General features: G+C 45.9%; 1 protein-coding gene across 2 annotated transcripts in view; it reads right to left on the bottom strand.

Annotated features, from left to right (window-relative positions):
- The window catches only part of PLXNA4 (plexin A4), a 470690-nt gene that overhangs the window by 24321 nt on the left and 420252 nt on the right, over positions 1–26117 (bottom strand). For both annotated transcript variants that reach the window (XM_080393429.1, XM_080393430.1), the window contains exons 25-30: positions 22564–22723; positions 16063–16166; positions 13749–13848; positions 11169–11359; positions 7155–7324; positions 4274–4486 (exon numbers count right to left, since the gene is read on the bottom strand). In XM_080393429.1, the coding sequence (XP_080249555.1) occupies positions 4274–4486; positions 7155–7324; positions 11169–11359; positions 13749–13848; positions 16063–16166; positions 22564–22723 (938 nt within the window). The remainder of the gene's footprint in view (positions 1–4273; positions 4487–7154; positions 7325–11168; positions 11360–13748; positions 13849–16062; positions 16167–22563; positions 22724–26117) is intronic.

Genomic DNA, 26117 nt, shown 5'->3' with positions numbered 1-26117 from the left:
GAGATGATCCTGCCCTGAGGCAGAAGCTGGTTGGGTTGACTCCTGAGGCTCCTTCCAGCACCAGTTTTTATTATCTCTACTGACAACAGCCCCCTACCTTGACCCTTAGTATGCTATATCTTGAACCTTCTTTCTGGCAGGGAAAGGAGACACAGAAGTGTGCATTTTTTAAAGTAGAGCCAGGATTTGCATCTGTTATCTGATGCTCTCTTTTAAAGTCCTTGTAGTCACCCCAATGTTTCTGTTTAAAATCACAGAAACTTACAATGTCAGGGCACATGCAGTTTAAAATATTTGTTGTACTAAATTAGTCTAATTTCCCTTTCTTTCTAAAGCTAGCTGCAATGCAGCCAAGAGGCATCACAAGCACTGCACTGGAAGACAGCATCTATTGACTACAGAGTCCTGAAACCACAGGCTGGCAAGTTATGTAGGTTAGATCCTGAATGAATACAGACTTCTGTTTTTCATACTCCAAACACACTCCCACATCATTTTCTAACAAGCTTAAGACCTTGACATGTAAAGGCTAACACCAGGCAAATCATAGCTGCTTCAGCAAAAAGAAGCAGATGAGTTCATGGACGCAGGACCTGGGTACCAACAGCTAGGTCAAGTAGTGTTTGTACCCAGTTTAAAATAATAAATCCACTGGTCAGGTCACTTTAAACCTCTTTCAGTCCCAAACCTGGCAAGCATATTTTGGATGGTCTTCACTGGAAGATTCTCAAGGTGTTAAGAATACTTGCAATGTCTTCGTTGACTTTCAGCTTTTCTTCAAGGGGCTATTTTTAAAAGGCAATAAGCAGCCAAAAGGAAACCAAGTCCCTGTAGGGATGAGAAAAAAGCACAAGTTCCTCTCCTTGCAGCACTGCAGGTATTTGGGGCACCAGTGTGCAATGGAAAAACTCTTTGGCTTCTGCTTTTTGTGCTCTGCCCCTTTTCAGTCTCCCACACCCCTGCCTTTGTGCCAGGCTTCAGTAGGGAAACATAGTATTGATTGTGATGCAGGCAATTAAATGGTGTTAATGAAGTTCAAACAAGTGTTATCATAAGCTTGGCAGCATGGAGAGAAATGAAAGGTCAGCCACAGCCCTTTGTCATCTTTTCAGTATGGTGCTGAATGCTAATGAGACAGTCCCAATTAGAACCGGCTCCCCTTTGTATTGCTTGGGGATTGCATCAAATGCTCCCAAGTTCTCCAGATTTCTAGGCTCAAAGGGGACATTTGAAGTAAACTTGAAAAGATGCAGATCTGAAGCTGCTCTAATGTAAATTCAGCAAAGCCTATGGAGTTTTACTAACAGAAGTCAGATGAGAATCTGGTCTACCGTTCCCATTCTTTTCCTCTTTTTTTTTCAATAGACTCATATAATGATAATTGAAAAGCCTCCACTTTGTTTTAGAAAGAAGTCCGACTCTTCATGGCTTCAACAAAAGCCAGAAAGCCTGTCCCCATTTCCCAGGTTAATTCTCCTCCCTCAGTCAGACCTCGTCTTCTGCTGCAGGAAACCCAAGCTGTGGCTGCACTGAGATACTCTTTCGCCATACGTTTTCACAGTGAAAGAGGCTTGGGTGTTTTAATTGGAATGCTGAACCTACTTTTCCCCAGTAGCCAGGATTTCTCAGCAGGGTTGTTTTAGCAGGCAGAGTCCACCTCTGCTTCCAATAGCCTTAAAAAAGGACTGCTGAAATCAAACTCCCAGTTGTTTGCTATGTGGAGGTAGATCATTGGTCAGGCCAGGATCTGTAGCTACTCCCTTCCCAACATACATTAACAATCTAAAACAGGTGGAAAACTAATCACTTAAGGATCAGAGGAATGTACTTTCGCCCATGCCTGTTTCTTATGCCAGGGTCATTCCCTGCTTGGATTTTTGTGAGTCCTAAAGGACACTACATTGGGAAACCATAAGCTGCAAAGGAATGGTTTGGAGTAACCCAGCTCAGCTACCATTTCAACAGCCCTGTTAGAAGTCAGGAGCCTGTCTTTACTCCAGAGTGCCTTCAAGTTGGGCTACAATCTACCACTGCCTAATCGCCTTCTTATAGTTTCTTCTTCATCAAAGTAGTTCATTTGACTTCAGGTTCTTCTGATTTACTCAACCACTTCTTAAACTCCCCGACTGAAAATCTTTTTATCTTAACATTTGCTCTTTGAAGTAGTCTAGTGGCCTTGAAGGATGCCATCTCCAGCTGATGCTGACTACAGAAATAGCTCCAACCAGGACTGGAAGCCTTTGGATTTGGAATAACTCCCTCAAAGTACAGTTGCAGAAAAGAGAAAAAGAATTCATTAACTCAGGGTAGAGTTGAAATTATATTCTGTTCATCCTTGATATGTTTTTTCTTTGATCTCCCACAGCATCCAGGTGCCACTGCATTGAGTCAGTGGAACTGACACACAAAAATATAAGCAGGGCAGAAACTCTAACCATATTCCAAAACCCACAGCCTCCCCTTGGGCTTCAGTTCAAGTTGTCAGACATCAGTGCAGATAACAACCCAGCACATGCTGGGCACAGAAATCCAGTGCTGTTTACTAGCAGCAGGAGGTGTTATGTACCTCGTTTGCAAACCCAGTTGTTTGGGAAAACTTCCAGGTAAATGCAGCACCTACTGCTGAAGATCACTGGGCAACAGGATTTAGCTCCAAAAAGCTGTAAAGTGAAATCAATACTGGAGAAACAAAATGGAAAATGTAGCCTTTTGTTTGTTCAGAAAAAAAAAAAAGGTGTTGCATGAGGAAATACCCTCTTCTCCACCTATGTACCTTAGTTTGTCACTCAAACATACCACCATCCCTTAAGATAAAAATCAACCAGGTTCATATGTAAACCAGCATTTTTCCACAGAAAACAGCCACCCACCACATGCAAGGTTGCTAAAGCATCACTAGAGTCACTGTTGGTGCAAACTTGATTTCTAAATGAATCTCAAACACCTCTTTCTCCCTGTCCAGGTCAATCCAACAATCAACCTCAATATATACTAAGAAACTTGGACACAGTGCCAGAAGTAGGTCATAATTAAGCAAGGTAGCTCGTAAGAGCCTTACAGGTTGCCTAGAAACGACATTTGCAGAAGTGTTTAACCACGTCTAAAAATAATTGTCCAGACAAATCAGAGACCAATGGGAGCATTGTTGCAAAGAATGTCACCTCATGCTGACTAGGGGACAGAGCTTTCTGATCAGCCATGCTCTCCTTTCAGAAAATGAGAGGAAACCATCCCCACCAAAGGAATATGGTGGTTTACATCCCAGTGTGTCCATAGTAGCAGAGGTCTCATACAAGGTGCATGATGTGGTATCAATTTTAGACAGTGCCTTTGAAGTCATGCAGACAAATCGTTGCTTTAAACTGGATGCCATTGCACAGGAACAATCTGTAAGATAAACCCATCTTTGTATTTACAGAGTAGTAATCATTCTCCATCTGTGCAGTTCCTAAACCTGTCAATAACTCCAAGCAAGTGTAGCATATTAGAAAACAAAGCACAGATCAACTTCTGCAAGGATTGCTCCAGCAGACAGGCTCCTGCTGAATGCAGTGCAAGATGTGCTATTCACTTGTCCTGTGGAAATTCTTAAGAGAAACTGAAGCCCCCACGTACTGCAGGAATAGTTGTCTTGGTTGTATTCCCTGTAGGGTAGCTTTGCCAGACACTGACCTTCAGTACAGTAGATTGAACAGTACAGCTACAGGTCTTGCAGATGTGGATAAAATGCTTGGAAAGACCTCTGACCTTTCAGAAAGTACCTGCAGAGCTTCAGTCACCAGCCTGTCAATCTTTCGGCATCTCATTCAAAGCACAGAAGAGCCTCCAAGGAAAGCTACCGGACTCGGAATAAGGGGAGATAATTGTATAACCCTTGGGATGTAGGCAGCATGGGGACTGTCACAATGATGCTGAGAATAGCAAACCACTTCTGATCTGGGTGAAAAGAATTAGAATCCCATGTATTTCACAAGGCTCAAGCACATCACCTCCCCTTCCTTCCTCCCTCTAGCATTTCTCAACAGTTTCTCCTCAAGAGAAACGGTGATGGCAAACACCTTCAGTTCACACCTCTAAATTTCCATCTCTGTTGCAAGGCACATTGGGAATAAAAGGCTAACATGGAGTTTTCCAGTTAGGCAATAACCAAAGGAAAAAAGCCCAGAAGCATCTACCAAAAGCAATACTGATGATGCCTCCTACCTCCATCCCTGAAGCAGAGCCTCGCTGTATCACTTGCTATGTCATTAAGATTTCCAGATCTAAAACTTACCTTTCCACCCAGTTCTTGTAGCTGGGAATGTCCTTGGCGTAGAGAAGCTTGTTGGAGGGCGAGTCTTTGCCCAGACGGTGCTCTGAGGTCGAACAGGAGTCCATGAAAGTCTGAGCCACTACAGAGAGGCAGGCATCTGTGATGCTGTTCTTGTGGATGTCGAAGACAAACTGTGGATTCTTGATCATGTTAACCCAGAACCGTAAAGGCAGGCTGCAAGAGGGATGGGAGGCGGGGAAAGGTGCATCAGTCAGTGCGTGGTTCACAGGCTTTGTTGTGTGAGGTTACAATGGTAAATGGTGGATGAGAATCAAAGATCATGGTGTGGAGAGAAGGGTTCTGGGATAAGCTTTGATACACAGTAAATTCCTCCCGTACAGGTCTCTGTGGATGGCAGTGGAGTCAGAGAGTGGTTTTTGTTCCTGTTATCCTTACAAACCAGACTTTATCAGTCTTAAAGTCCATGCCATCTTGGTGAAGTTGCACATAAATTAATGGGAGTATAATTTAGGTGGTTAAAATGACTCCTAACTTCTCTATATTAGGTTGCAATGTAAAGTTGCAGCTGTTGGCTGCTTCCTCAGACAAGGACAGGCCTTGCATCCCCAGAACTTACAGTGAACATTTGTCACTGAGGGACTTGGTTTTCAGCCCTCATAGCATCCCCATGGGACGAGAGGGAGGTAGAGCTCCCAGGCTGAGACCAGGAGTGTTCATGACAAGGACTGTGTGCTGTGGACACCGCGTACTGTCATGCTCCACGGCTCAAGCCCAAGCCCACATATGATCCCAGCACAGTGGGCATGACACAGTTAGTATGTGACAGGAAAACCCCTGTTGCTTCAAGGAGAAAAACCTGGGAAACAAGTGTTGCAACGTTTGAAATGAAAATATACCTGCCCTAATGAAGGATGCAATCCAAAACCCTTTTTTCACCCCCTTTTCCTCAAAAGAGCTGTTCATTTGTATAAGATGCCTTGAGGTATCTACCTCCAGCCTTTGCCTCAAGGCTTTCTGTCAGGGTAAATGCATTCATGTGATGGCGGCCTAGGAGCTGTGTCACTGACCACAGAGTCAAACTCTTTGTCAGGTAGACCATTAAGTCTACCTTCAGCATCTGCACCTTCCTAAGCGGAGGTTATTCTTCAGTTTAACAAATTCACCTGATGTTCAGAGTAAACTGCCCCGTTCTTCAGTTCTTTCCAGTTGCTCATTACCCCCATGTGTTCACAGCACCATCAAGGAAATCATCTCCAAGTCTGATACATGTCAGGTAACAGCATGCAGTTTGGCATGTTCTGACAGAGGATGACACCACATTTTCCTAAATCACTGTGTGTTCTCCTGAGCCATCAAAATCAGAGAACAAATGTAAGGAAAGCCCCATGCAGGTGATCCTGTCACCAAGGTCAGGAGAAGTGGGAAATGTTGGCAATGAGATGTGATGGAATTGGGGCGTGTGGGTGATAGTGGTGGTGGGATTTTTAGGCTGGGGATGGAGGTTGGGGGGAAACCTTTTAGGCTGGGGATGGAGGTTGAGGGAAAACTTTTTAGGCTGGGGATGGGGGTTGATCTGTTGCAGGAATGAGGAGGATGAGTGAACTGTGCAAAACATCATCTGCAAGTGCTTGCACAGCAAACACAGCCACAGTGAGGATGAGCAAAGAGTGCATGTACGTGTGCCTGAGTGTGTGTATGGGTGTGGGAAGGGGCTGAGGGGGACAGTGTCCCTAGCTGGGGATAATGAAACCCGTGATGTGACTGAGTTAATTTAATCTGATTGAACAGATTTCCTCATACTGCCCCTTTTCTCACATAGACACACACTCTGCCTTCCCCCCTCCCCCCTTAAATAAACCTCCTGCTCATTTAGTCTGAGTGGCTGCAATCAGCCTTAGATTAGTGCCGCAGATAATGTTAATAATATGCTAATGTTTCATTAGTTGAAAGCCTCTTTGGTGCATGGGGTTTCTTTTTTTATGTCACTGTGCTGTGACGATCTGCCATCAGCATGGATGGTAAAAGGAAAAAATGCATGAGCTGGGAGCCCCATGGCTCTCCTCTGCTGTTCCTTTTATAGTCCCTGTATTTGCACAGGAGAAGGGGAGGGAGCGATTCCCCGCAGGACTCTTCCCAACAGGGAGACTCAGCAGAGAGGAGCCGCAGAGATCTTTTCTCTCCACCGATCCTGGCTTTTCTCTGCTGTCCCATTACATGTGTGAAGAGGGACTGCTGCTTGGCAGCTAGAGCAGGGGGCTGATGTCAGACTTTGTCACTCACTCTGAAGGAGGGTCACATCCAGCTCCAGACCCTTTAAGTACTTAATACCATTTGAGATACTTTCCTGGACTCCAGTTGCCAGGCCAGGAGGGTACCACTGATCTCCTGTGGGTGCTTGCACATCCCCTAAGGATGTCTGGGATACCTTAAAATAATGCAGGTGGCACTAGATGTTTATGTGTGGGCAAACAAATGGGGCTCAAGCCCACCTCTGACTACAGTGGGAAACCAAACACCCAGCCTAGATGAAGGCAGTGGTGCTGAATCCTCTCCTATGCCTCCCTAGATATTCCTGTGGGCCCGGACACTGCAGCAGTTAAACATGTCACCATTTTTCCTCATGAGGTCCCTCAGAAACACTGCCAGTCTCACATAATACAGGGCGAACTGGGACCTGCTTAGCCAAAGCACTCCACTCCATCCTTGAGAGCATCTTTTAGATTCTTGGATCTTCTGACTTCCCCATCAGGTTGGGAAGACTGAACCTGGTACTCTGAACCCCACGCCAAGCTCCTCAGCTCCCCCAGAAGCCAGATACCGAATGACATGTCCCCCTACCCTCCTTCCAGTCTGAGACGTGGTATGGGACTGTCTCACTCACCAATTGCTCTTCCAGGTGTGCCGCACGTGGGGGTCATGGATGTTGTGCTTGTCAGCCTGCTCATCCAGGAAATCAAACATGTATTTGATAGCCAGGGGAAGTGCACTGCCACGGTGAGCGGTGCTGAAGATGGTCTCAAAGAGGTCGTCTACAAATTTCTGGAGGGTGCCCTGTTGGGAGAAGAAGGAAAGAAGAATGTGAGATACCAAATGGGAGAAGGATGTTAAATTATTGTACCCCACTGGAAACAGGGTATGTCTGTGGATCAGGCCCAGAAAGTATGGTTGAAAAGTGGGAGCCATCTGATATTTGCTAAATGTGACGTGAGTTGGAAATTTCAATACAGATGTCTTTAAGCAGGCACGTGCATCCTCACAATATCTGCTACATTTGCTTAGCAGACAGATGTAGTAGGTCAAGGCACTGCCTGTCCTCGCTGCTGCTAGCACTCCTTGCCATGGAGGGTGGCTGAGCTGTGGTGGGACACCTTGCCCCAACTCAGGTATATGGTGATGGTAAAGCTCTGATCTGTTTCCACTAAGATTCCTCTCCTCTGCATCCTATCCTCAACTGCTTTAGTACATTCATGAGGCAAAACCTAGCCATATTCTATGCTTGCTTTCATCCAGGGCCAATTCTTAAGACGGTAACGGAATTCAGGTGACTATAAAGCAGAGACAAATATTTGTCTTCACTGGGACAAATGGGACAAGAGTGCCTTAAGAGAGATGGCTGTTTAAGGTGTGTGAGTAGTATAATAAATAGCACAAACTTCATCTTAATCCCCAAGTGGCCTCCTCATTTTTTACTACCCATTGGCACAGGATTGAGGCAAACCTTAGAAGCAATGCATGGATGTGTCGTGTATTGCTCTGCAGACCTCAGTAATGTCCACTGCAGAGGTCTTCTTATGTTCCTCTGGGAGGAGAAACCCAGATCCTGTGGTTGGAAAACCACCCTGGACAAGCCAGTGAGGACAGCTGACCTTTAGCAAGAAGGTGGAGCTGGAATATCAGAGGGTGACCAGGCCTGGAGAAGGGGGCAGCTGAGGAGCTGAGATAACCAGATTTGCTGCAGGCTGGGTTTGGAGGGGAACCACGCAAGGCACGGTTTCCCTGCTGCATTGGGAGGTCTAGCCCATGTCTGAACATCTGCTCTGTTACCAAAGTTCATAAGCATTTATATGTGAACAAACCATGTGGTTGCTAAAATAACCAAAAAGCAATCAGATCTCCAGCAAATCTCCAAAAATTTCCTCTTATGACAAATCAAACCCTCCCCCTTCTCTGCAGATCCAGGCAAGAAATTCTTACTAAAAACAAAGCACCAGGTGCCACCATGGTGGCTCTAGTTTACATAGCACTAACAAATTCTTAATTAGAAAGCTGGTGTCTCTTGCTGATTCACCACTTGATTTATTCTTTGGGAAACAGAGGCACCTTTTGCTTGTGTGAACTCCTACAGGGTGAATAAAGCCCTGCAGCACATGTCTGACTCAGAAAGGGCCCCTGAGGGGAAATCTTGTTGGTCTGACATGGAAGAGTTGCCCTCAGGTTCAGTTTCTGGAGGGAATTAGTTCTCTACATGTTCACCCACACAAACACAAAGAAAACCTCTAAGGCTTTTAGGCAAGAGACTCTAGGTCTCAGAGGTCAGGGATTTACCAGAATAAAAATCATTGTCAGTTTAACTAAGTATTCCCTGGGATTGTATTACCAGCAATTGCACTCTCTCCTCTTTCCCTCCCTCAAATGGTCAGGACGAGAAAAGAAAATTGCTCAGCCCAAGAGAGGAATCAGTAACTCCCCAGCCTTTCTACTCTCTCTGTTACTGTGTAAGTTTTGCAGCTGCTTTCCTGCTACCTCTACAAAAAACCAAACCAAACAAAAAAAAAAAAAAAAAAAAAAAACCACAAAAACCCCCTCCCCCCTCCAAAAAAAAAAACCCACCAAAAAAACCCCACAAAACCCAGACACAAAAAGCCACCCCCCCCAAAAAAAAAAAAAACCAAAAAAAAACAAAAAACCCCCAAGTGCTGAGTTTGTGATCCGTAACAGAGAGCAAAAGCGATTCAGTGGTGGGGTAGGGGATGTATCCCCAGACAGTGTAAATCAGCACTGGTCCAATGCTTGCTGGTTTATACCAGCTGGGGCCCAAGCCCCGGGGAGCATCGTTTTCTTTTTACGTTGTGTGACCCATAAAAGCATCTTGATGCCAGGCAGATGAGCATGTACCAGGGGCTAAAGACAAAGCCACTTTATCTCCAACTCCCACTGCAACATAGACAGCCTGAGTGAGGCTGCAGGGAGAGTCAGACATCAGAAGCAAAATTAATTCAAGAACAAATGTGCAGGTAAAACTGTATGGTAGGACTTAAGCATGTGATGGAGACCTGTCCGATGAGCAAAGTCAGACAGCGTTTGCATGAAGACATGGAATTGTGTTTGTGCCTATTAACACCCTTACAAGAAATTATAATAGTCAAAAGTTCAGAGACGGGAGGAAAATTGGGCTGTTTGATCACTGCTTGGTTTAACCCTGCTCAGAAAGGGTTGAGATATTGCTGTGATTAGCCACACCTGAGCCACAACTACCCTGCAGTTTCCACTTCTGGGATGCATTGAAATAACTCATGTTAGAGAGGTTTGGGTGCAGAGGTGCTCTGTACTGCAAGAGGACAGCAGAAGTGCACAGGGAGCCTATCTCTGATTATACTGCCTTTCTTCCCACCTGCCCTAGCCCCTGTGGGGTGCAAAAGAAGTTGCAGTCTCTTCATTAATGCAGACTTCTCCAAGGAGACCACCATCCACAGGGTGGAAGAGGAAATAAACGTAAACTCAGACAACTGCTTTTGCCCACACTCCTGTAGAACCTTTAGAAGCAAGTCAGGTGGAGGATAGTCTCAGTCGGAGATGAAAGAAGGTGAAGGGCCTGAGATCTTTTGCCAGCCCCAGAGAGAGCCAGCTGCAGCAAGAACCAGCCAACCCCTTTGCACGGAAGGGACAGCATAGTGCGGAGTGGCAGTGAGTTCTTTCTGTGCAGACAGTGGCAATTAAACCACTTTCTGTGGCTGCCCCAGAGCCAAAATCCACTGCAATTAGTTATTGTAGTTGCAGCTTAAGTAATCTCCAGTTGTACAAGTGTCCTCCTCATGATGCTGCATCCCCAGTTACGCTAAACACTCACATACCGCCCCACTACAGAAGTCCTGCAGGCTCTGGCAGGCACCCTTGTAGGAGGCTGCCTTCCAGCATGTTGGGGAATATGGATTGAGCAGATGGGATCTTACCAACTTCCTAAGACAGCCTTTGCCCTCTCTGCAGAGACTTGCCATGGACCATGATGTCTGAGATAGGACATGATGTGTGAGATGTGCCTGGAGATTCAGCTCAGGATGTCCCTGCTCTGCCCCAACTTGACTTATTCTGTATTTTCTCTTCGGAGACCCTGGGCTTTCTATGGCTCAGAGGGGATGAACATCTAACTCTGCTTTCTTTCCTTGGAGCTGCCTACGTATTAGCTACATCACAGCCAACCCCCTGGCAAGTCATCAGCACAAGAACCTTTATGGGCCCAGGGGAAAGGTAGAACACATAATCACAGGTTTGTGGCATAGGACCCCATTTCAGACTGTGAGGTGTGACACATCCTTGGAAGCTGATCCAAGCACATTTTCTCCCTGGGTCTTCATCTGCTCAACTTTGGTACAAACAACAAGCCGGTATAATTGACAACCCCAGCACCTACCCCTGTGCTGACTTTCTCCAACACTCCCATCGCCCCGAGTTCTTTACTCCTCATTGCTCTCCAATATCCCTTTTCTGACTGCTTTCTAAATTCAAGCTCCTTCCTTACAATGTTTGGAACTCCTTTTGCTTTATTTTCCTTCTGCTCTTCTTGCTTTACCCCTCTTTGGCATCCTTTGAGCAGTCTCTAATTTCTTGTAGGCAAGAAGCTCTACCGCAGCCTTTAAAAAAAATATTTTTCACTCTCTTCCCCACCCCCACCATGTACCTTGGTGGCAAGTAGTCTTGTCAGGTAGATCTCAGAAACCATCTTGCTGCCCCGGTCACCCTCTTTTTGGTCACCATGCTCATGGTTCTTCACCAAGTGCCACATCTTGACTCCGCTCTCAAGGTCAGGGGTGATCATGGGAGTGCGGGAACGGAGGCTGTCTGGGCTGCCTGTGTAACGGATCATGTTTTCTGCAAAGAGAGATGCATGTGTCTCAGCCCTAGTAGCACTTGTATTGGGATCAACAGGTTTCATCAAGGAAATATGCTAATGACATGCCACCTAATAGAAGATTTTTTTCAGAAAGGCAAGAAGAAGACCTCTTCTGTCTGGGTTTGATAGCAGGTACCTCTGCCATTTGGTACATGGAAAGGATGCTCATACAGATTCTGGTGTGGGCTGCTGAGACAATCACAGCTGGTGAGTTCACCCTGGAGAGACATTAGTTTGGGTCTCCAAACTGGAAAGGTTGTAGTAGTGCTGTAATGTTCCTGCTCCCACAAGCTCCGTGTTTCCATATTAGTATTAAATAAATTTCCATCAACTAACTTGTAATGTTAGGCAACACAGGTATATCTCCTGGTCAAATTACAAGGTAAGATGGAGAAGCCCCCAAATGAGCTGGATGGGCCAGGCCTTATTATCAAAGCATCACCTAATGACCGAGTGATTAGCTCAGCAAAGACAAGGGATGTCAGCCAAGCCAGACATGACATCAATGTCTGCACTATTAAATTAGAGCCTCAAACACTGACTGTTAGTTGCCTATGCTCTTTACCTCTTATCACAACCCCTGGCAAAGCTTTGGCCTGGAACAACTGGCACTGTCAGTGTCAGACACTGCCCAGGACTGGTTCAGGGGAGAGTACCAACTACTCATGGTAACCAGCACGGCCAAGTACAACTTGTTTTACCTACATGGATGTTAGCCGTACCATGTCATGCTGCTTGGCATTATGGCCAGCAAACAGGCCACAGCCTGTTTGCATAGTAATATTGATGCAGCTAACGTGACCTCTTGTCTAGCTCCCCATCCCCAGACTTAGGAGAAGCTGACTCCTCTTCCCCCTTTGGCATCAAAGCAATCCAATAACTCCTGCCCAGCCATCCTCTTCACTCCCTGCTCCAAAATCTTGTGTTGACCAAAAATAAACCAGAACCCCAGGTGGGCCTGCAGAAATTTCCTCTCCCAGGACACCTTTAGCCTCCAAATTTTACCTCTTGAGTGTAGGCATGAGGCATTCCCCTCTCCCTGACCTTCCAGCAATGCTGCAGAGTCTTTTCCAACCATAATTAACACAAGAGAGTTGCACCTTTCTGTAGCAAGATCTGAATCAGCCTCATTAATGCATTACCAATCCCTACATCATAATTATCAGATGGAATATCCTTTTTCTCTCTGGATGCTGTTTTCTTAATTGCAATTAACAATCACTTCTGACCCACCATATCTTCTCACCCTGCATTCTTCCCCACTCCCTCCTCCTGAAAAAGCAAATAGCAAAAGAATTAAAGAAATCCAACAGAAATTAACCCCTCTGAAGTCTTCCTTTTCAAAGGTCACTGTGTCTTTCAGTAATTGCAATAACATGGCAAAGAGGATGAATATTAATAAGGTGTGCTGGATTGCTTATGTCCTTGGAGAAAGAGGAAGGGGACTCCTCTGGACACTGAGGAGGTTTACTTTCCCTCAAGCTAAAAGGAGTAAGAAGAACTGGAGATGCTTTCGTAAATTAAAAATAATAATAATAACAAACTGATCTGGCAGCTGCATCCAGGTTGGAGGGTGGTTTTCAGCACTCTGCACACTGGAGATGCTTTGCCTTGCCATCCAGCATCAGCATAGTGAGACATGTCCTGGGCTGCAATTCTGGTGCAGGGGAGAAAGGTCTGTGTTGGTGTGAGAGACTCAGGAGGTCTCTGTTTGTCTCTACAGAAGACTTTCCACCTGGTCTCTATTTCACAGCTGTCTCATTCTCAGTTGTCTCATGGGTAGAGTGGGAACAACAATCCACTGCCTTGAGATATACTGATACAAGACCTCAGTAAGCCATTTTTTTTTTTATTATTGCAGGTGCGAATTCCCTTGGGATAATAAGATAGCTGGGTGGGACATACAACACCCACACTGGGATGTATCTGTAGACAGGTCTATGCCCTGTGTAGGTTGTGGTTGCTCATCTGTGCCACAGATTCTCCTTCACAAAAGACCATGCTGCAAGGACTTTGACCACCAGAATGACTCAGCTCATACAGTGTGCAGTGCTTCTCCCTTGCCTCTCCCTATGCAAACTCTAAGAGCAAGATTGAGAGATTGAAAATGCAGGCAACTAATTATATATGCTCCTCCTTTTATTAATGAGGGAGGAGAAGTACTTCCTAAGAGCAATCCAACCAGCTTGGACCAGGTGCCAAAGTTTTAGATGAATAAATCCTCTCCTGCCATCCCTCAAGCAATCTTATCAACTAGTCATCTGCCTATCATTCTGTCTGCTGGTGCTCAGTGTCTTGTAATCACCATGATGTTTGGGATCTCTTCTCTGGTGCTCTCTCAATCCATATCAGCACACAAATCCTTACCATACTTGCTGGCTGATGTCCGGGAGACAGTGGAGTTGTTGACTGCATTGTAGGCAGTGACTTGCTTGGAGACTAACGCTACCACAGATCCGTCTGGCACCTGTAAAGAAAAAGGGACTTTGTCAATAAGCTTCTGAAGACTGGCTGAGGAGCATTCCAAGGACAGCAGACATTCAAGCAGCAGAAGCTGAGCCATAAACCAGTGCCACTGTAGATAGGACAGTAGTTTTGGCCCAAAGCTTCAAATACTTTCTTCCGTGTGTCTATTAACAAAAAAAGAGGGACAAAATCTCCTGTTACACTGCTGGAAGCTTGCACTTGGGCAATAGCGATAAAGCTATTGGGACGATAAAGCAGGCTCCACTCCACTGAGGTCCTGATTCCAAGTTCAGTGACAATGACGCAAGTCTATGCACTAACCTTACTAAAGCAGACAGCACGTTCTTCCCAAAGAAGCTCTTATGCAGAAAAGGAGTGTGAGAAGAAGAAAATAATCTGAGCTATTTCAAACACCAAGGGTGGGCTGTCCCATAAAGATGATAAAACTGATGTGAAATCCTCTATCCCTTCCACCTCAATTGCAGATGATATCTAGGTACTTAGCTCAGAAATGGGTACCTCCATTTCCCACTTTGATCGTGTCAACCTCTCCATGTACAGCCTCCCCCTTCCATGTTACAAATGTACTGCTGGGCTGAAGTGACTACCACAACTTCTTTCTCTTTGCCGTGTCAGAGGGTCTCAGAGAGGTGAAAGCAGCAGGTTTGGGGTGGCTGTGTTCCAGGATGTCATGGGATAGTGTTTCAAAAGACAACAGAACTTTCTGAAATAAGCCAGATTTTCCATCACTACAGCAAGGCGATTCATGTGGGTCCCGTATTAGAAATGTTAACAAGCCAGTGGCTCAGAGGAGCCATATCATGGATATCTGTGATAAATAAGACACCATAAAAAGGAGATGGGTGAAAAAAAATCCTGCTAACGTCTAACTCTTGTCTGTGTAATAATAATAATTAGCACTTGCATAGAGTTTTTCATCTTCAAAGCACTGCAGAGGCTAATTAAATAGCCCCTCAGCAATCATGGAAGGCAGTTATTGGCTCTTTATAGTTTTAGCCCCAGAGTACAGAAGGGGAAACTGAGGCAAAAGGACTATCAGTGTCTGTCCCAGCATGTTCCATGTCTGCCCTCAGGACAGTCAGGGTAAATGGTGTAAAGCTCAGCATCCTGGCAGCTGAGGACCTGTTCTGCCCCAGCTAATCCATATAGCTAGGAGCTTGTTGCCTGAAGCAAACAACTGGAAAAAACACAGAAGTGAAATAAAATTATGCCTGTGGTTTATTGGTGAAATAAAATTGAAAATGTCCCCACTCCTCTTGAAAAAAAGTATTCTGGAGTCAGCCAGCAATGCTTCAGTCAATCTGAAGTGAAAAGTTTTGTTTCCTTTTCAAATTATTGCTTGCTGTCTCCTCAGGTCAGCTCTTAAATAAATAAAAAAAACAACAAACAAAACCAAACCAAAACCACAGAAATCTTGTTATGAAATGTAGACTGCTGAGGTGTGATTGAGGAAACAACAAAATTGTTAGCATTGGATTAAACTTAATGAGGTGCTTTTTTTGGCTTCTTTTTTTGGCAAGAGGTGAAGGAGTGGGGGATCTTTTGACCAAAGCTCAATTTTTCATTAAATCTGCTACTTGTGTAAGATATTTTTGGACATCTATAGCACTCTCTTATGGACCTCAAGGACATGCAGAGATAAAGGGAAGCCCTGTCCCAGAGCGTGTGACATGGATCAGGACAGGCGTTGAAAACAAGTGTTCCTAGGTCAGTGACAACCCCACTGCACTATGGTCTTCAGTCACGCTGCTTTCCTCCTCCTTCTTCCTGACACCAAACATTCTTCCCTTCCATTTTTCTTTCTTCCATCCTTCTGAACTCTCCTAGCATCACAAGGCCATTGATGCACAGGAAAAAGGGGCACGGAAAGGCTTGCTTTCTGTTTGTCTACATGAGAAAGGTTAACTCGTGCTGTCCTCATGTCCATATCTCCTCTTCACATCCTTCACTCACCAGGGATGCCTCTCCTTTGAGAGAGATGGAGGATTTTTTCTTCCCTTGGCTTAATCTCTGGTGTTGTGCAGGGTAAGTACTACAAGAACAGTGGAACAGGATGGATGTACTCAACACAGGCGCTCTGCCCAGTTATTGCCCTCTCAACTATTGTTTACCTTGTGTCTTAGAGAATAACACTTTGCCCTTCTTGCTATTTTCTTAGCTGATCTACCTTCTACCCATCCTCTCACACAGTTACCTGATAGTGTGCCAGCGTGTTGAGTCTCTTCCAGTCATTCTCTATCTTGGTTGTGATGTCTTCATCCTGAAGGATCATCCTTGCCCCGCTTGCTTGCCGCCACTCTGCAAGAAGAACAGGGACATTGAACTCTGATGTGCAGAGCCTCTGATAGGGGATACAGCCCAGTAATCCCTGTGCCCATAACACTTGTAGTCACACATGTGAAGGCTGCATCCATGTAGCAGCACATCAGTCATTGCCTTTACCCACTGTCAGATGCCTCCAACCATGCACAACATACGAACGCACAAATGTCCAGAGCCCTCTTTCCAGAGGGAAAGAGAAGACAGATAAACCATTAAAAGTTCAGAGAGACGGTTCAGGAAAGTATGCAAAAATCATAGCCATATGGCAATGTTCAAAGTCATGTCACAGATTATCCAGACTGGTTTCTCTACCCTTGATAAAATGATATTGCGATCACAAAACCACTTCTCCACAGGGAACACCCACTCCTTGAAAGAGTGATGCCACACAGAGGTCAGAACCTAGAGCAGTTGCTTAGGGAGATGAGAGATACAAGGCGAGGGCACAGAGAGGGCTCCCCTGGGCAAAGCAGTGTCTTGCTCAGCTCTCAGTTCATCTCCATTAGTGCTCACACAACACTTCTTGCTACTGGAATCCAGAAGTGCTGGAGAGCAGGAAGCCCTTGGCTTCAGGCACAGTAGAGGGACAATGGAGAAGAGAGCCTGAGATGGAACCAAGACCCTGCTCCACGGAGCATGTAATCTCTACCAGCCTTCAGCAGCATGCCTGTGGGAAGAAGGGCTCCAGTTTCTGACCACATCCAGTTCTCCAGCCTCCACCCTGAAATAATGAATGCTTCTTTCCTTCTGCAGCACTGGAGCGCCCTGTCACTTCCCAGGGTACCACCTTTTGTTCAAATCTTGAAGGATGCTCCATGTGGAGAAGCATTGAGGACTCACACACTTGTGTATAGACAAGGAACACATAAACACAGCCAAAAGGAAAGAAATGTAGTATCACCGGTGACAATAGGGAAAGCTGTGGTTTAACCACAGACAACCTGGACCATCCAAAGCTATCTTTCTGGTTGTCGTGTCTCAGTCACAGTGACCTAGCCACACAGAGTTTAGCCAGAGTCAAAGCAGAAAGTCTATTCATTTGCAGGAGTTAATTAAAATGAACTCTTGGATATGGAGACATCACCTGCCACCCGGGCTTATTTCTCCTAATATAAAAATGCAAGGACCGTTGCAAATTTCTTTTGGTTTCAGCAGTTTTCTTATCACATAATTAAAATGTATTGGGGAAGCTCCCCTTGCCTTTATTATTCATTTAAATTAGCACGAAGAGGTCAGCTGCTGTGTTTATTGCTGGGTGTTACTCTGGCTGGAGATACTCAGAGAGTAAGCAAAGGTCATGTTGGCTAAGCACTGATCCTGCAGTGCCCTTCATTTACTCCAGTGCCTTAGATCCTCACCTGTACTATCTTTGTGATATCCAAGGATGATGCTTTCTGTTCATTCCCAGCTGGACTGGATTCCATGAAGGTAACTGGTCTCAGACATTGCCTCAAAGAGCACAAAATGTTGAAATTTGGGCTGTGTTGGGAAATTGTGCTCTTACTACAGAATGCCAAAGCCAACTCTACTGTCACAGTGTGTCCCTTATGTGCCTTCCTTATGGTCCCTTGGGGACGGTGTCTCTTTGATGTCTATCCTTCAGGGCTCTGCATGTTGCTGTCATCCTCCTGTCTCCTCACTCATCTTTGGGGAGAGACACACACTCATGTAGTGTTTCAGGGAGGCGGTGCAGAGGTTCTCAGTGTTGCACTTGGCTCTGCCATGAGTTCTCCTCATCCTGTGCTTTATTTGTATTCAAGGCTGGACAAGCTCCTCATAGCAGAAGAAGCTTTCCCTCTGCTCCAGGGGAGCTGGAGGCATGGTAGGATGTCCCCCCAAGCCCTCTGTGCTTCTGCAGGGAGACAGAGGATTGCCAAGGCCTTCCCCTTGGCCTTCCTGCAGAAAGGGGCCATGCGAGGAAGAGGAAGGGCCAGTCTGACTCCACACAAGAGCTACTTTGTGAGCAAGACAAGGAGAAAAACACCCTGCAGAGCTTCAGTTTTGCAGCCCATTTGCACTGACCAAATACAAATTGCTACATCGTGCATCTGAGGAAAGACAGGGAAAGGTCCCCCAGCTATGGTCCCCCAACTCTTCCTAGTTTCACAGGAGCACTCCACACTTCCCTTCTCCATGAGTGCCAGCTGGCAACTCACTGGTCTGCAAGGAAAGGCAATGGCTGGGAGCAAGGGAATGGGAAGGAAGGGTGCAAAGGAGGAGAAGGTGACCCTGACATCTGTATTCACAGCACTAAGTGAAAACTGTTAGCTTTTTCCTCACTGGCAGCACCCTGTCCCCTCTCTCATCAGATCTGCGCACTCCTCTGCGAGCTGGCACAAAGGAGAGACATACTCCAATCCAATTTGTTACACTTCCACCTTCCAGAGAAAGGGGGAGGGAGGTAAAAAAATCCCATTATCTTTATCAAGCCTTCCAATCAGGAGCAGCGGTAAATGCAAACTCAGGAGACAGCTGCTGTGAAGCTTTTATATTTCATTCAGCAGATAGTGTATCTTTTTATTGCACGCAGGAATTACTTTTTTTTTCTTTTTTTTTTCTTTTTTTTTTTTTTTTTAAGAAACAACCTTTCTATTCAACTTGACTCGGAAAAAGGAATTCCAGGGGCCTTTGATAAAAAGCTGCTTCTCTGAGCTGTAGCAATGCCTGGCTAGGGAATGACTGTGGGGAGATGGGGACATGTCTTCCTGCACCTCAAATACGTTAGAAAACGTTACACCCTCAAGACGCCCATTGAACAAAGGAGAAAAGTGTAACAGAGAGAATATTTTTCAGGGGTAATTGAAATACCCAGGTGGATGAATATGTGCCAGCTCACTCCAAGTGCCTTCATTTGAGCTAGTCATCATCAGTTACAGCATCCTTTACAGGCATTTCTACGTCATAATGCACACAATCCATTTCAGCCAACTGCTCATGCCATATACTGTGCTTCCTACTCCTTTCCTAAATACCCAAAGTCTCCCGTGAAGGGCTGTGAAAAGGTTTGTGGCTGACTTTGCACAGCAATGGCGTGTGGAACAAAAGCATGTGGCTTACCCAAGCTTGATGCCTATTTCATGACCACTTGTGCTTGTGGAGGATTAGCTTGAAGAGCTGGGGAGGGGTGCCTTTAGTCTTTTAAGTATTTTTTCACTTCCCAGCAATTTCCACGTGAGAGACAGATTGGCATGGAAACAGGAGAATAAACTTTGTTCTGTATGCTGCAGGCACCAGTACAGCCAGGTGGGTAAGAAACAAAAATGGGTAAATGTCTAGTATGTGATGATCTCTAGGAAGAGAGGAGAAACTCAGCTCTGTTTCTGGGGTGGAGAAAGGACCGCCATGGCTGGGGGAAAAAATGTTTGTATCAGAACACATAGATGGAAGATGCCTGTGGAACATTTCATCCTGTATATGGAAGCTGCCTGCCTCACTGTATATATATTAGAGTTAGACCCAGTTTAAATGCCTCCTAAAGGCTGAACCTCGCATCCCAGCACCGCACCACACGGAGGCAGTGAAAGCTGGCCTGACACGGCTCACAGGAGCCTAAGGCAGCATCACCGAGTGGAAGACAGTCAGCCTAGCAGCTCCCATCACCTCAGCCGTCCCTTTCAAAAAGCAACTGAAACACGGGGAAGAGTGAATGCCTCAGCATGAAGCCAAATTCCTGGTTTGTGATCCTCACACCATAATGCTTTCCCAAAGGTGGGGTATTTTATTTATGGGGAGGGCTTTAAAAAGTAGTAATAACAAAAACAGCCACTGTAGAAAGAAGCCTTTACTCAGGGGGCTGCAATTTGGGCTTTGGACTAAAATGTAACCTCAGGGTGTCCAAAATAAGTGCTTTCAGCTGACAACCCCCTCCATGAGTTGTCTGGGTAACTGCCAAACATTATGACATTTGCGACACATACAAGTCACTCTGCCTGCAGCTACCCTGCATTTAACAACTCAAAACAACTCATTAGCTTGTTTGCTTTCTTCCGTGTGAGCAATCTGGCCTTAGCATAGACAGAAAGCCCAGAAAATTTTAATGGTAATAGTAAATGGTGTTGTTGTTTAGAAAACCATTGATTTCAAGGCCATATTACAGTCATCTGCTCTGACCTACTGTTTTGCACGGACTGGCAGGGCTGATTCAGCTGCCTTTGCAGTTCTGAGGATTCAGCCTGGGGCTGAGAGCTCTGTGCTTCTTCCTAATGGCCAGCAGTGCTTTCTGCTCTCCTCTTGCTGCCTTCACTGTCGCGGAGGGATGCCAGGTGCCAACAAACATCTTTTCCTGCATAGAGGCTGGGCTGGAGCTGTGGCTGGATGTGCATAACCTCTTTTTCCTGCTTTACCCATGCCAGCCCTGCTCCTCCCACCTTGTTAGCTGCTGTGCTAAAGGATCCTGCAACTATATCACTGCTGGCAACACTCTTCTACTGGATGAGGGGGGGTGTGTGTTTTGTTTTGGGTATTTTTTCCCCAACTGCATCATCAATGCTATTGGGCAAACAGCTGCTCATTAAGCAGTCTCCTGTCAATATGGACAAGTCTGTCATCTGAGGGGTGCACATGCTCATAAAGACTTTCTGGAACTTGCTGGTCCTCAGCACTACTCAGCGGGCCACTATTTCTTAAAACAGCAAGAATCCTGGATGCAAAATTGTCAGTCTCCAGCTGGGACCCTGCACACACACACTTTGGTATCTGTCAGTTCTCAGAGCTATAACAAAATCTGTGGACTCTGGTTTATCCCTGGCATTTGCAACATGCAGGTGAAATTCCTGCCTCCCTTATGGATGCATAGTTCATCCCTACAGCAGAAAAAACCACTTTCCACTCACGCTCAGTCTGAGATCCAAACGTGATGGACTCTGTGGCCACCATCCAGTGCCAGACAGATCAGGAGATCTGGCTGTAAACCCCACTCCTCCGGTCTACTGTGCCCTGGCACCCTGCCCTGTGTGCCCCCATGCTCACACTAGCACTCACCATTCCCCTGCTGACTCAGAGCAGCTCCAGAATTATCTTTGGTCCTTTCTTGATGATTTATATGATCTCTTCTTTACCGCTGCAGGTTTTGGCAGCTTGTTTCATTATTCTAACTGCCTTTCATGAGCAGGAATCTTGCTGCAGTTTCTGTCAAGAATCCCCTCCTTCCCCAGACACATGCACACACATATAGACACTTAACTTTAATCCCTGACCTCTCATTCCTGCCTCCATTATTGCTGTGAATTGTTTCTTGGCATCAGTTCATCCCTTCTCCTTTTGGTTCCTCTTCTACTTTGCTGGGTTTTATAGACTCCATTATTTTCCACTCAAGTATCTTTCACTGAAGGTCACTGAGGGCAAATTCTGGCAGGTACAGCTACAATGCAGTCCCCAGTACCCTCCCCAGACATCTCAGCAATGCCCCAGGAACATTTTCTACATTCTTTTGTAGTAACTTCCAGGTGCAATATCACATCTGCCTCTGGGCCCCAATTAAGGCTCACTCATTCCAGCATCCTTGCTCCAGATCTTGGGCAGAAATGGATTTTGGCCTCAGAGGCACCCCAGCACTGGGCTGTACAGCTCCCTGTGTGCCCCAGAGCTCAACAATACAACTGCCTAGAAATGCAAGTGAAGTTGGTGCTGCTCTTTCCACCCTCCGAGCAGAGCAATGCATGAAGAAGCAAACCACTGAGAAAAAAAAAAAAAGCATGAATTCATAAACAGAAGGACTAATCTTTCCTTAAGACCTCCTAGTCCTCTGCAGAAAGGAAACCTCAGAGCAGCAGCTCCCAGCCCTGCTGTTGGTGATGGGGTGCTGGCTGGAGAAGGAAGCAGTCAGCGATGAGATAGATGCAGCCCACTGAACGGAGGATGCTTCATCCCCTTTCCTGTGCCTGGACAATGAGTAATTAGTACTGCATGGGCTGTGACTATCTCAGCAAGAAGATATATGTAATCCAAACCCTCACTACTCAGAGAAGAGCTAGGAATAAATCTCTGCAGCCTGAACATTGCTGACAACACCACCCTGGGCAGGGTTTTTTTCCAGGGGTCTTTGGCAGGGCAGCGAGGATAGCCCCAGCCATGCCTTTTCCATACCCTTATCCAAGTTGAATTCTGAGGGCAGAAAAGCAGGATGGCTACTGGCCTTTGTAAGTCCTCACTGCCAAATATTTCACAAGCCAGGAGCATAATGCATCAATTTAATTAGTCTCTTCTGCCCTCTCACCATTGCTGCTGCTCTGCCTGGCACAAGCACCAAAGGCACACTCAGTCTGGAGAGGTGGCACCTGCCCCAGCAAACAGTGTCTGGACTGAGTGTGGCTGTCTCCCATACCCCTCTCCCCCCTGCCCAGGGGCAGTCAGGGCCTGTTGTGCACTCACATACCCAAGTCCATATCAGCAGCTTTGGGCCGGTGAGAGCATGGCACATTCTTGAAGATGGCATCGAGGATCTTCTCCTTGACCTGCGTGATGGTGTCACAGTTCAGGATCTTCACTGGGATCTCGGGGCTGTTCACGTTGTCAGGGTTCACACAGCTCAGGACCTGAGAAAGAAGCACCACACATTTCACAGCAGCACAGGTACCCTGTGCCTGCCCTTCCTGCAAGTCTCTGCGTCCTACAGCCAGAGGGATCTAGGGTGCAATAAGGGGAAAAATGTGTACCAAGAGTATTCTCTCCTACAAGAGGGCACAGAGATATGGCTGCACACAGGAGGATGCCATGTACCCACGCTTGTGTTGCTCTCAACCCCTTACCTCTGCCTGTGTGCAGTGAACTAAAGGTAACTCAGCACCTGGCTCTCAGCTAAGTGCTGTGGGCTCCCAGATGTTGCAGACAGTGACTTAGGGCTGATGTGAAGTTTTTTTCTGAACCTGTGTCTCATGCCACTTATCTCTGTGAGATGAAACTGCTGTACTTGTGGGAACAGTCCCTTAGATTTGAGCCTCATCCCCTGGACATCTTCGCTATACCTAATAACAGAAAGACCATGAATACCAGCTCAGGTTCTGGTGCTTGCAGTAAAAACGGCTTTGACTCAAATGGTACCAGACAATTGTCATTGACACAGTTTTCATAGAAACCATTAAAAATGCAACCAGTCCTAACCCTGGCTGGAGCTGAACCAATATCCCAAGGGCTCTCCAAAGCTTTTCTTGGGCTCTGACTCATTCCACACTCCCTAGAGAGCTGGTGAGGTGATGTAATTCAGTAGTGGCCTCCTTGTATTGCCACCTCACTTTGACAATTCAGGTAAAAGTGCTCTTCAATCTCTTGGCCTTAAGTTTGTACATCCTCTGCACAGCTACAGGACTGACCTACCCCCTTCTCAGAAGAATGTTATTAATTTGAAATGCAGGGCTTCTTAAAAAATGAAACACAAAACAACAACCACTTCTGCTTTCACATTTAGAATAAGAAAATTGACCCAACTAGAGAGGCCCCTCGTTTCTTAGAAGGAGATTATAATTTTCTCCAAAGACTCTGTCCAAAAGTAAATGCAAAGCATATGGGATGGTGAGGAAGTGGGGGATACCTTAAACACATGCACACAGTGTTTAACATCAATCTGCCTGCTAACTTTGGTCCATGTCTATGTTGAGCTTTCTGCTCCCTTCTGGTTACAGGAGTGTGAAGTCTATAAACTTTTATAAACTTAGCACACCTTTGCACTTGGAAGGAGTGTTCAGTGATGCTCCTGGCTATATTCAGTCATTAAATGTGTCTGCGCCACTTCTACAAGTGCAGACATGTTAGTTTTGGTGCCTCATGACCGATTCTACCTTGACAGTACATTCCCTTTCATGGCACGTAACAGGTACTGGACTCTCCATCACTTTCTGTCTTAACCTACTAAGATGCAGTGGGATCTCAAAGTGGCTTGAAACTGGGTGAAACCATATCAGCATAATTACATATTGGCTCACCAGGCTCCCTTTGGTGCTGTAATGCTCAACTAAGAGGGACTTGTGAAGACATTGCTTACAAAGAGCTCTGTGATCTTTCTGGATGAAAGGGGAGATGTAAATATGAGATATTGATTAGATCATAATGCTATTATTTATATGTCACTTCCAGCAGTATTGAAGAAGCATCAATTCAGATAATAATAACAGCACAGATTTACAGTTCTGTGGCATCTTTCATCTCAAAGGATCACAGAACTATGCATAAAAAGCACTGTTGAAATTCATCCAGTGTTGAGCTTATTAGCTGATCTAGCCAGCTGCAGCCCTCTGGGGTTATGCCTGTTCCTTGCCTGCAGAAACCTCTTCCTCTGCAAACTCCTCAGGTATATCTAAAAAATAAACACCTGATTGCTGGGAGCCTCCATGGCGTTAGGTTTATGGTTGGACTCAATGATCTTAAAGGTCTTTTCCAACCTAAATGATTACACACTTGTAGGGAAATGAAGCAGTGATGGCAGGTTACGACAGCTTTTTTGAGAGTGCTAGGGGGGTCACACGTGATTCTGGAGACCAAGACACTCTGCAGGTCTCTCTCAGTGATCCGAGCTCAGCTGAGATGAAATGAGCTGGTGCCAGTCAGATCAAGCTCTGTGGTGTGATTCACATCTGATGCAAACACCTCAGGTTCAGTTCCGTTCCCTACATGAAGGCACTTAGTGGTCTTTAAAATAAGCTGGGTGACCCTACCAGGCCAACACCTGGTCCAGAAGACCCAATGTTTCCTGCAGGTGCTGACTAATGTCCATCACACCAGTACCCACCATGCAGTGTGGTACATCACCCAGCTGGAAGCTGGCAATGGTAATTTGCTCTTATAACTTGGTTGTCCTTGAATTTCACAGCATGCCAGCTTTGGAAGGTGGCAGAAAAAAAATCTGCCTGAGTGAGCCATGATCATTCATGGCCTGACTACAGTAGTCCTTATTTTCCTCTTTTCCATCTCATTTGGAAGAACAAGGAGCAAGGGAGGCGACATTTCAAAGGGCTGTGTAGAGAGAACTTTGATCTTGAGGGTTTCAAGCATCAATAGGAACAGCTGGTAGTAGCTGTAAATCCCTGAATCCCAGGGTGTTCAAGACAGTCAGGAGGCTCCTCACAACATTTTAGGTAATTCAGGCATTGCTTACAGAAACCAGCACCCTTCCCAGAACACAGTGTCTTTGACATACATGTCCCAGGTTTCACATCCACTCTCGGTTGGTGTTTTCCAGCTGTTCTCTTGTGAAGAGCTGAACTTCGTACAAAGACTTTGGGTTTGCAGGGTACATCCGTGTATCGCACACACTAAATGGCTAGGTTTTGGAGATTGTCACGGACCCGATGGAAGTCATCCTTACACCCAAAGTTTTCCTCTGTTGTAAGCCCAGGCTTCTATAGATTGTCCCTGGAAGGGGATGACTAGGAGAAAAAGAAAATCTAAGCATTTGCTTCATCGATTTAGCAGAGTTCAGATGCTTCAGCCTCAATGGAAGAGAAAGCTTTGCCCTGTGTTCCACCAGAGCTGTTCTCATAACAACCAATGTAAGACAGAGATGCAATTCCGTTGCTCCTGCAGTGCTGCTAAGCTATGTCAACACAATCTTTGATGTTAACTGGTGGGGAAGAGATCCCTGAGATGGCCTGTGTTGTATTCCTACATGATTAGTCACTCTGAGAGAAGTTTTGTGATGCCGATATGAATGCATTCACTGTTACTCCATCACTCAATGGCTGCCTTTGAGCCTTGTGGGGCACAGCTGGCAAGGTGGATGGGGGGAGTCACTCAAGAAGATGCAAATGTTTTGCTGCTGAGAGGACACCAACACTTGGCACCACTGTTCTGTCATGCATTGAGGTCTGTGTCAGTATGGTATAAGGACGGTGCCAGTTATGGGGTCAATGTGAAAAGGACTGGGAGCAAGCAAGGCTCTCCTCTGTGAGCCCTGCTCTCCCACTGACTCTCTATGACCTTGGGGCATGTCATCTCAAT

The sequence above is a fragment of the Falco punctatus genome (genome assembly GCF_963210335.1).
Source record: "Falco punctatus genome assembly, chromosome: 6".
Taxonomy (NCBI): domain Eukaryota; kingdom Metazoa; phylum Chordata; class Aves; order Falconiformes; family Falconidae; genus Falco; species Falco punctatus.
This window is presented reverse-complemented; position numbering and strand designations above follow the sequence as displayed.